Genomic DNA, 12,355 nt, shown 5'->3' on the forward strand with positions numbered 1-12,355 from the left:
CATGAGGTAGGAAAATGATGTGGGTATCTTGAAGCAACATCTCAAGACATCAGTCAGGAAGTTAAAGCTTGGTCGTAAATGGGTCTTCCAAATGGACAATGACCCCCAAGCATACTTCCAAAGTTGTGGCAAAATGGCTTAATGACAATAAAGTCAAGATATTGGAGTGGCCATCACAAAGCCCTGACCTCAACCCCATAGAAAATTTGTGGGCGGAACTGAAAAAGCGTCTGCGAGCAAGGAGGCCTACAAACCTGACTCAGGTACACCAGCTCTGTCAGGAGGAATGGGCCAAAATTCACCCAACTTATTGTGGGAAGCTTGTGGAAGGCTACCCGATACGTTTGACCCAAGTTAAACAATTTAAAGGCAATGCTACCAAATATTAATTGAGTGTATGTATACTTTTGACCCACTGGGAATGTGATGAAAGAAATAAAAGCTGAAAGAAATCATTCTCTCTACTATTATTCTGACATTTCACATTCTTTAAATAAAGTGGTGATCCTAACTAACTTAAGACAGGGATATTCTACTAGGATTAAATGTCAGGAATTGTGAAAAACTGAGTTGAAATCCATTTGGCTAAGGTGAATGTAAACTTCAGACTTCAACTGTAAGTGTTCAGAATTTCCTGCTTTTTTTATTTGTGGAAACATGATTTCAGTAACGACTTACTTGTCTGTTGTTTTTATTTTAGATAATTTATACATGTTCATTTAATCATCTTAGAACATATACAGGCATTGTTGTTCAGTTTTTGGATGGGAAAACTTCCACTTTCAGCATTTTAGTCACAAATATACAGAGGGAACGATTTCAGAAAATGCTTTCTGCCATTGTAGAATACTATATGTCTATAATCAAGACTATGGGTAATGTAGTGGAACCCACTGTCTCCACTCTGAGCTCAACTCATTCTTTTTTGCACTCTTGTCATCACTCAGAACCCTTGACTTTTTCCACATTTTGTTACATTAGACTTATTCTGAAATGGATTAAATGAATGACTAAAGCAAAATAGGAAATATCACATTTACATAAGTATTCAGACCCTTTACTCAGTAGTTTGTTGAATCACCTTTGGCAGAAATTTCAGCCTTGAGTCTTCTTGGGTATGATGCTACATGCTTGGCACACCTGTATTCTTCTCTGCAGATCCTCTCAAGCTCTGTCAGGTTGCATGGGGAGCGTCACTGCAAGGTTATTTTTAGGTCTCTCCAGAGATGTTTGATCAGGTTCAAGTCCGGGCTCTGGCTGGGCCACTCAAGGACATTCAGGGACCTGTACCGACGCCACTCCTGCGTTGTCTTGGCTGTGTGCTTAGGGTCGTTGTCATGTTGCAAGGTGAACCTTAACCCCAGTCTGAATTCCTGAGCGCTCTGGAGCCAGTTTTCATCAAGGATCTCTCTGTACCTTGCTCAGTTCATCTTTCTCTCAAACCTGACTAGTCTCCCAGTTCCTGCAGCTGAAAAACATCCCTGCAGCATGATGCTGCCACCACCATGTTTCCCCTTAGGGATGGTGCCAGGTTTCCTTCAGATGTGATGTTTGGCATTCAGGCCAAAGAGTTCAATCTTGGTTTAATCAGACCAGAGAATCTTGTTTCTCATGGTCTGAGAGTCCTTTAGGTGCCTTTTGGCAAACTCCAAGCGGGCTGTCATGTGCCTTTCACTGAGGAGTGGCATCCGTCTGTCCACTCTACCATAAAGGCCTGATTGGTGGAGTGCTGCAGAGATGGTTGTGCTTCTGGAAGGTTCTCTCCTCTCCCCAGAGGAACTCTGGAGCTCTGTCAGAGTGACCATCGGGTTTTTGGTCATCTCCCTGACCAAGGCCCTTCTCCCCCGATTGCTCAATTTGGACGGGCAGCCAGCTCTAGAAAGAGACTTGGTGGTTCCAAACTTCTTCCATTTAAGAATGATGGAGGCCACTTTGTTCTTGGGGACCTTCAATGCTGCAGAATTTCTTTGGTACTCTTCCCCAGATCTGTGCCTCAACACAATGCTGTCTCGGAGCTCTACAGACAATTACTTCGACCTCATGGCTTGGTTTTTGCTCTGACATGCACTGTCAACTGTGGGACCTTATATAGACAGGTGTGTGCCTTTCCATATCGTGTCCATTCAATTGAATTTACCACAGGTGGACTCCAGTCATGTTGTAGAAACATCTCAAGGATGATCAATGGAAACAGGATGCACCTGAGCTCAATTTTGAGTCTCATAGCAAGGGGTTTGAATACTTTTTAAAATGTTTAATACATTTGCAAAACATTCTAAACTGTTTTTGCTTTGTTATTATCGGGTATTGTGTGTAGATTGATGAGGGAAAAAACAATTTAATACATTTTAGAATAAGGCTGTGACGTAACAAAATGTGGAAAAAGTAAAGGGGTCTGAATACTTTCCGAATGCACTGTATATGTGCATTGCAACAAAACAAAAATAATCAATCTTTACTTTCTGCAGTATTTCAACAGAAACCAAATCTATTCTCTCGTGTTACTCAAACAGCATTGATGACAACTTTGAGTGTGCAGTAAATGGGTGCAGTTTTATTTAGTCTATAAACTTAATAAAGCAAGAGTGGATCCAATTGTACTGTATATTCATCAACAGGCAATACCTATAGTGGTACAACACTGACTGTTTCAATGGTCTTGTCCCTTCAGTCTATATGCAGAAAACTCAATATTGGTCTGCACAGTTCCTTGAAAATAGATTTTATTTAATTAATTTTCTTGAGTCTGTTCATTCAAGTAGTGTTTGTATTTAGAGGACCAATGATGAAAACTCATATTTATATGGTGTGTACTTTCCTCATTTTTCTTTTTGGCACGCTGTCAAAAATATTTAACAAAAAGAATACTGTATTTTTTTTATGAAATTCAGATAAATAAGAATGTGCAAAGCTTCTCCCTGTAAGAGTTATGTTTGTTTTGGTGGTTTGGAGCCTGGCCAGTGGAGAAGGAACAGTTTTTGAAAACTATCGTAAGGCTCAGCCTTATTACCCAAGATACTCCTCTAAAGGATGGCTCTAATCTGAATTGATATGTCATGATATCTTGACATTATAAAGAGGGATTATTTCTTCTTTACCAAGTCGTGTGCCAGCTGCACTGTCTTCTTGAGTCTGTGGGCAATTCCATTATACCTGGGGGCCTCTCATTCTCTTTGACCTATTTCTGTCTTAACACACAGCCCCAAATGTAACCCCAATTACTCTTCCATGCAACAGGGTCACAAAACTAAGCCATACCAGAAAGGTCCACAGTAGAATATAGCTTTATTTATCCATTATATAGAGACAACATTTTAAAGGTGACAAATCCCCATCAATTCCTGGCTTGAAGGTATTTATCAAACTGTCATTTGTAGTTCAGGGGCAGACTTAGATAAAATAAAAAAAATAAAAAAAAATATATATTTAGATTAAAAAAGCTGTTTTCTTCCAGGAAGCCTTAAAAACACATTGCATGAAACTAAGGTAAAACACTGCCCTCTCTCTTACCTGCAGAATCAAATTGCAAAGTAAAAATGGTCTATACAGTTATGTTTAAGATCTTTGTTCTTCAACTTCCTTGTGCATAGTTTCTTTAAAGACCTCAGATGGCTACTTAATGTCAAACTTAATTATTTTCTGAATATGCCATCTTTAGATTTGGAACGAAGATGATGAAGACACCAGTCTTTTCAAGGGCTGACGTCAGCAAGCTCAGTTTTGTTGTTTTTCTGGCCTGTCACTGGCATTACCCCTGCATAAAGTAACATAAGTCAGCAGTGATTTAGATGTGAAAATGATCTTCGCTTCTTTGGAATAGACCTGTGGAATATTCTATATTGGCATAGCCAGTACAGTAAACAGGTTGTATCTATCCTTGTCGCTGTGTGGTGAAATGTTGTTCCATCTGTGGTTGTTTACATTTAGGCCATAAATGTCTTCTTTCCTCTATAACCCCATTCAGCTCTCAAAATGGACATCCTTATTGCAAGCCTTAAACTAGTGAAAATATTGATGGATCAAGCATTATGGTTTCAAGTGCTGCAGTGGAGAGGGCCTGGCATTTGTCATGTAATAGTATATCCCCTGAATCACGTGGCTTCAGAGACAAAACTCACATATCTTATTTCCCTAATGATATAAGGTAGATTGAAGTCACAGTATGTTGTTTAGATATACAGACTACTGGAGTAAGCATTATAGGCTGTACTCTGATACCTATTATTAATTAAGACTCAAGTTCACTTTCTCCTGGGAGTAGGCCTACATTTAGTCAAATGTCTCCTTTGGGGCAACTTGGTGGCACATTGGAGCATGCCAGCTTTTAATGCGGTTTATATCGATATCTGTGTAAGACCTACGCTGACATACAGTACCACATGCTGAGATTCTGACACTGGCTGAGGGATGAAAGTTTTATCACTTCTTTAGTCACAGTAGCTAGGTTTCCATCCAATTGGCAACAGATTTTTATGTGAATATACTAAAATATGCAAATTTCCCCACCAGTGGTGCGTTTCCACCAAACGGAAAATCAGTACGTGGTGATGTAGTGCACACAAAATTGACTTTTTTGCATAAGTTTTCATGTACCGAATACAAATCTAAAGTTCAATGTGTTCCTATCGCATTTTCAACTCCACCGATAATTTTGCCACAAACTGTTGCGTTAAATAGCAAATGGGCCTACTCTGGTCTTGGCACGTGCACTCTAGCCATTAACTCGCAGCTACAATGCAGGTAAGTTGTGCGGGTAGTCTACATGATGAGATTTGTATGGAAAACTGCGAGAATACTTTTGTTTGTTAAACGGCAGTCAAGCATTGATCATCATATTGAACTTGATTTTTATTCGGTACATGAAAACTTGAGCGAAAAATGACATTTTTCAATTACATTTCATCACGCACTGATTTTTATTAGCAAAAAGTCCATTTGGTGGAAACACACCACTGGTGGGAAAACGCGCATATTTTCTTTATCCGGATTCTAGAGTATTTGCATGAAAATCTGTCGCAAATTGGATGGAAACCTAGCTATTGATAAGAATAAAAGAATCAAGTTAAAAATAATAAGTAATAGAAGAGGTATTATGATGTAATAATGGACTGTATTTACAAAATAATTATCTAATTTGACTGTATTTTTTTTTTGTTGTACAAATATATAGTGGGTAGTGAATTGGACATGCAGTAGAATAAATAGTATACAGTATAATTGAAAAGCCTTTGAGTGTGTATGTGTGTGAGTTCTAAGTGTGTGTATTTGTGTGTACATTTGTGTGTAAGGGTTAGATGTATGGGTAGTCAGTGTAGTAATCTCTAAAGTGCAGACATTTCATTGAATGGGAAAACCCCACCTGGGATATTATGGCTCTGTCTCCAGCACTGTTTGAAAGTTGAGCAAATGTTGCGAGGTGTAAGAGGAAAAGGTTTGGTCATATCTGATTAGTGCTTAATGGTACACCAGCCACAGAGTGACTAAAATCACAGGAGTACCAGCTGGGACTATAAACAAAGAGCGAAACTGATACTGTTTAGACAAGAAACAGAAACCGCAAGGTCTTTTATAACCCCTTGCCTTCATGGGCAGTTAAGACAGGAATAAAAATATGTAACCGACTTTACGTTTACCTAAACCACCGTGACTCACAGTTGGTTAAAGACCTCTTAGTTGGTTAATCTTAATTGTACTGTGAAAGAAAATGCGTTTTTTTGTGTTTTAGGAAACTGTTAGGCTGGGACAATGAGAGGAATGGGGTTTTGATAATCGGGTTGTATTGCGTCTATGTACACATTACACATGCTACAAGTCTACCACCTACTGTTGTTGGCTAGGCTTGTTGTTTGTATACAGTATGAGGATGGGGTGGGTGTGTGTACAACCTCGCATAAAATAGTGCTGTCAACCTAACATAAAATGCTTATTGATATGGGAAATTAAATGTGGTTTCACAACAATGCATTCCTGCTCTGCTATCTGATGTTTGTTACAAACGTTTCCATTGTGTTTATGGAAGAACGATTGCTCCTCAGTCTACTAACTCGGTGTCATTATCCTTCTTGATGCAGGTAGAGGCAGATGATGTGCTCACCAAAGAGGAACAGATCGGCCTGCTGTTCAAAGCCAAACGCAAGTGTGAGGTAGCCATCAGGAACAAACACAAGCCTGGTGGTGAGTTTTAAAATGGATTTTTAAATGTTCTTTTTCTCAGATAAAAGTTCTTTAAACCTGATGTATCAGCCTACCCTTTTTTTTTATTGACATGAAAATGGTCCTGTCCTGTTGATATAGGATAAATTACATATGTGGCTCCCTGCACAGTTAAATTAATCTCTGTTGGTTCACTGCCTGCTCTGTTAACCAGGCACGAATGTAGTTATGTCACATTGACACCTGAGGGCATATCATAAGTATAAGCATTATTTTGTCTACTACTGTGTGTTGTCTCAGCAGAAAAAATAACACACAGAGCAGAGGAAACAGTCGATTTAAGAGGCTGAGATGTATAGATTATTGAGCGAATCAGAACTTAAACAGGCATTCTGTAGGAATAATGATTTGACTCTGACAGAACGCCGGAAAATGTACACTTATTAATGAATTATCTTGTGGAGAAAATGGTTTCCTTTGTCACTATTTGAATCATATAAGTCAAATTAGTGTGAATGCTGATGGCATTGATCCAATCCCAGATTGTAGCTTTAATATGGAGCGTTCATTCAGGACAATTACGGCTGGACTATAGTTTGAAATTAAGAGTGGAACATTTATTATAGTTCTTCCTGTATGGTTAGGGTGGTCGGGGGGATTTTTGAGAGAATCTGATCCGGTCCGTATTTGTTTACTTGTGGTTGTGTGAAGACCGTCACTTTCAGGCAGACCACAGATTTCCCGTCTCTGTGGTCAGTATATTTTTTTCAGTTTGATTATTCTAAAGAGGTTTTGGATTTCATATCCAGACAGTCATATTATTTTCTCTTTAACCCCAGTTCATTGTGGTCTTCTTGTGTGCTTTCTGTGTTGGAAACAGACACATTCTTTCTCCGTAAATGAAACACACCATTACTAATTTGTATTGTACTGTAGAACTAAGAAATACAAAGGGTATTGTTGATGGATTCCCAGGAGTTATATTATCTCTCACAATATTCCCCAAATGTGCACAGATTCTGCAAGTGTTCACAGCTTTCAGGCTTAACTTGAAATAGAACTTAAAAGAACACCTTTTTAAGATTATCATCAATCATCAAAAGACTTGTTTGTACGAGATGGTTTCAGTGTTTAAAAGGGAAAGGGCATGCCTGTGGTTCCTCAAAGTGTATTGATCAGAATGATCCCAGACACTAACACTAAGCAGAGCACTTGGAGCCACATTAGAGCTGTCTAAAATGAGTCTCCTTACCACCTCTGACCACCATCAGCCCTAATGCAGCTTGACATGTCTGTCGTATGAGGCGTTATTATTTTTCCAGGTAGCTGGGGGTACAATTCCAGGGTAGATTTCATCCTTCAACAGCTTCCTTCTTCGTCATTTGGGAGAGTATTTGACATTTTAAATGAAATATGTGTTGAGTCGGCCTAATATTTTATTACCATGGAGAATACACATCTTACTTCCAGTTGTGGTCGGTTTCTTTTTAAGTTAGTCAATTTGTGAAATGGACAGAAATGCAAATCACAAATTGAAATAATTGTCTTTAAAAACCTCTTATGGATCGGACCCTTTTTTTCAATTTTCGCCTAAAATGATATACCCAAATGTAACTGCCTGTAGCTCAGAACCTGAAGTAAGGATATACACATTCTTGATACCATTTGAAAGGAAACACATTGACGTTTGTGGAAATGTTAAATTAATGTAGGAGAATATAACACATTAGATCTGGTAAAAGATAATAGAAAGAAAAAAATGTTTTTTTTGTACCATCATCTTTGGAATGCAAGAGAAAGGCCATAATGTATTATTCCAGGCCAGGTGCAATTAACATTTTGGCCACTAGATGGCAGCAGTGTATGTGCAAAGTGTTGGACTGATCCAATGACACATTGCATTTCTGTTAAAATGTTTGTATCAAGACTGCCCAAATGTGGCTAATTGGTTTATTAATAACTTTTCAAGTTCATAACTGTGCACTCTCCTCAAACAATAGCATGGTATTATTTCACTGTAATAGCTACTGTAAATTGGACAGTGCAGTTAGGTGAACAATAATTTAAGCTTTCTGCCAATATCAGATATGTCTATGTCCTGGGAAATGTTCTTGTTACTTACAACCTCATGGTAATCGCATTAGCCTACGTTAGCTCAACTGTCCCGCAGGGGACCCACCGATCCTGTAGAGGTTTTAATACATACACACAGCAAGTAGGTCACATGGGGGAGAGGCGTTGTGCCGTGAGGTGTTTCTTTATTTGTTTTTTGAAGCCAGGTTTGCTGTTAACTTGCGCTATATAAGATGGAAAGCAGTTGCATGCACTCATGGCTCTATATAGTACTCTATGTTTCCTTGAATCTGTTCTGGACCTGGGGACTGTGAAAAGAACCCTGGTGGCATGCCTGGTGGGGTAAGTGTGTAAGTTGACTATGCAAACAATTTGGAATTTCCAACACATTAATGTTTCTGATATGCTGACCACACCACTCGTGTCGCAAAATAAATGTACACATACATGTTATTCAATCATTGCACCCACACTGCTCGCACGCATCAACGAGCATCTGTGTAGCCAGGTGCTAAAATAGAACTTGTTTCTAATCTCAGCAAAAGAAGAAACGTCCTCACACTGTCAACTGTGTTTATTTTCAGTAAACTTAACATGTGTAAATATTTGTATGAACATAACAAGATTCAACAACAAACATAAACTGAACAAGTTCCACAGACATGTGGCTAACAGAAATGGAATAATGTGTCCCTGAAAAAAGGGGGGGTCAAAATCAAAAGTAACAGTCAGTATCTGGTGTGGCCACCAGCTGCATTAAGTACTGCAGTGCATCTCCTCCTCATGGACTGCACCAGAGTTGCCAGTTCTTGCTGTGAGATGTTACCCCACTCTTCCACCAAGGCACCTGCAAGTTCCCGGACATTTCTGGGGTGAATGGCCCTAGCCCTAGCAATCACCCTCCGATCCAACAGGTCCCAGACGTGCTCAATGGGATTGAGATCCGGGCTCTTCGCTGGCCAGAGCAGAACACTGACATTCCTGTCTTGCAGGAAATCACATACAGAACGAGCAGTATGGCTGGTGGCATTGTCATGCTGAAGGGTCATGTCAGCATGAGCCTGCAGGAAGGGTACAACATGAGGGAGGAGGATGTCTTCCCTGTAACGCACAGCGTTGAGATTGCCTGCAATGACAACAAGCTCAGTCCAATGATGCTGTGACACACCGCCCCACACCATGACGGACCCTCCACCTCCAAATCAATCCCGCTCCAGAGTACAGGCCTCGGTGTAACGCTCATTCCTTCGACGATAAACATGAATCTGCCATCACTCCTGGTGAGACAAAACCGCGACTCGTCAGTGAAGAGCACTTTTTGCCAGTCCTGTCTAGTCCTGCCTATTGCGGACAGTCTGAGCACTAATGGAGGGATTGTGTGTTTTTGGTGTAACTCGGGCAGTTGATGTTGCCATCCTGTACCTGTCCCGCAGGTGTGATGTTCGGATGTACCGATCCTGTGTAGGTGTTGTTACATGTGGTCTGCCACTGCGAGGACGATCAGCTGTCCGTCCTGTCTCCCTGTAGCTCTGTCTTAGGCTTCTCACAGTACGGACATTGCAATTTATTGCCCTGGCCACATCTGCAGTCCTCGTGCCTCCTTGCAACATGCTTAAGGCACCTTCACGCAGATGAGCAGGGACCCTGGGCATCTTTCTTTTGGTGTTTTTCAGAGTCAGTAGAAAGGCCTCTTTAATGTCCTAAGTTTTCATAACTGTGACCTTAATTGCCTACCGTCTGTATGCTATTAGTGTATTAATGACCATTCCAAAGGTGCATGTTCATTAATTGTTTATGGTTCATTGAACAAGCATGGGAGACAGTCTTTCAACCCTTTACAATGAAGACCTTTGAGGTTATTTGGATTATCTTTGAAAGACAAGGTCCTGAAAAAGGGACGTTTCTTTTTTTGCTGAATTTATTTATAACGCTGTCCCCAAATGAATACAGTTAGTTCATAGTTATTTTTGATATTTCAACCTGCGTGTCCTGATCACGTCTAGTGTGGTTGGATGCAAACACGCGAGCGGTCTGGTCAGCATGTTATAAAAACAAGAAGTGACGCAGTCAGTCTTTCCTCAACTCTTAGCCAAGAGAGACTGGCATGCATAGTATTACTATTACCCCTCTGATTACAATGAAGAGCAAGACGTGCCGCTCTGTTCTGGGCCAGCTACAGCTTAACTAGGTCTTTTTTTGCAGCACTGGACCACATGACTGGACAATAAAATAAGATAAAACTAGAGCCTGCAGGACTTGCTTTGTGGAGTGTGGTGTCAAAAAAGCAGAGCATCTCTTTATTACGGACAGACCTCTTCCCATCTTTACAACCATTGCATCTGTATGTTTTAACCATGATAGTTTACAATCTAAGGTAAAACCAAGTTATTTAGTCTCCTCAACTTGTTCAACCGCCATACCATTCATTACCAGATTCAGCTGAGGTCTAGAATCTAGGGCATGAGTTTTACCAAATACAATGCTCTTAGTTGTAGAGATGTTCAGGGCCAGTTTATTACTGGCCACCCATTCCAAAACAGACTGCAACTATTTAAGGGCTTCAGTGAATTCATTAGCTGTGGTTGCTGATGCGTATATGGTTGAATCAGGAGCATACATGGACACATATGCTTTGTTTTAATGCCAGTGGCAGGTCATTAGTAAAAATAGAAAACAGTAGAGGGCCTAAAGAGCTGCCATGCGGTACAACACAGTTTACATGTTTGACATTAGAGAAGCTTCCATTAAAAAACAACCTCTGAGTTCTATTAGATAGATTGCCATATCATGGATTCAGAGCTGAGGTTGAAAAGCCATAATACATACGTTTTCTTAACAACAGGTTATGGTCAATAATATCAAAGGCTGCACTGAAATATAACAGTACAGCTCCCACAATCTTCTTATTATGAATGTATTTTAACCAATCATCAGCCATTTGTGTCAGTGCAGTACATGTTGAGTGCCCTTCTATGTAGGCCTGAGGACAAAGACATTCCTCTAGACTCAGACTAAATATATGACAGATAGGAGTGGCTATAAAGTCAGCTACCATCCTCAGTAGCTATCCATCTAAGTTGTCATTGCCATGAGGTTTGCCATTATTGATCGATAACAATAATATTCCCACCTCTCCCACACTAACTTACAATGCATTTTTTTCATTGTTAGTTTTTTTATGCATGAATTAGGATGGCTCACTGTTCATTGTTGGCATTTCCTGCCTAGGTTTTCCCATTTTGCCAATGAAGTAATCATTAAAATAATTGGCAACATCAAATAGTTTTGTGATTAATAAGCCATCTGATTTGATGAGTTGAATTTGTCTTTCTGCCAATAATTTCATTTAAAGTACATCATTCATTATACACTACATGACCAAACGTATGTGGACACCTGCTTGTCGAACATCTCATTCCAAAATCATGGGTATTAATATGGAGTTGTTCCCCCCTTTGGTGCTATAATAGCCTCCACTATTCTGGGAAGGCTTTCCACTAGATATTGAAACATTGCTGCGGGGACTTGCTTCCATTCAGCCACGAGCATTAGTGAGGTCAGGCACTGATGCTGGGCGATCAGGCCTGGCTCGTAGTCGGCATTCCAATTCATTCCAAAGGTGTTCAATGGGGTTGAGGTCAAGGCTCTGTGCAGGCCAGTCAAGTTCTTCCACACCGATCTTGACAAACCATTTCTGTATGGACCTCGCTTTGTGCATGGGGGCATTGTCATGCTGAAACAGGAAAGAGCATTCCCCAAACTGTTGCCACAAAGTTGGAACACAGAATTGTCTAGAATGTCATTGTATGCTGCAGCATTAAGATTTCCCTTCACTGGAACTAAGGGTCCTAGCCTGAACCATGAAAAACAGCCCCAGACCATTATTCCTCCTTCACAAAACTTTACAGATTCGTCCGTCAGACTGCAAGATGGTGAAGCATGGTTCATCCCTCCAGAGAACACATTTCCACTGCTCCAGAGTCCAATGGCGGCGAGTTTTACACCACTCCAGCCGACGTTTGGCATTGTGCATGGTGATCTTAGACTTGTGTGCGGTTGCTTGGCCATGGAAACCCATTTCATGAAGCTCCTGATGAGTAGTTTTTAATGCTGATGTTGCTTCCAGAGG

General features: G+C 40.3%; 1 protein-coding gene across 1 annotated transcript in view; it reads left to right on the top strand.

The window, feature by feature from the left end:
• Positions 1-12,355, top strand: part of pth1r (parathyroid hormone 1 receptor) — an 85,421-nt gene that overhangs the window by 34,236 nt on the left and 38,830 nt on the right. The window contains exon 2 of the mRNA XM_029725309.1: positions 6,072-6,174. Within this exon, the coding sequence (XP_029581169.1) occupies positions 6,072-6,174 (103 nt within the window). The remainder of the gene's footprint in view (positions 1-6,071; positions 6,175-12,355) is intronic.

The sequence above is a fragment of the Salmo trutta genome, chromosome 31 (genome assembly GCF_901001165.1).
Source record: "Salmo trutta chromosome 31, fSalTru1.1, whole genome shotgun sequence".
Taxonomy (NCBI): domain Eukaryota; kingdom Metazoa; phylum Chordata; class Actinopteri; order Salmoniformes; family Salmonidae; genus Salmo; species Salmo trutta.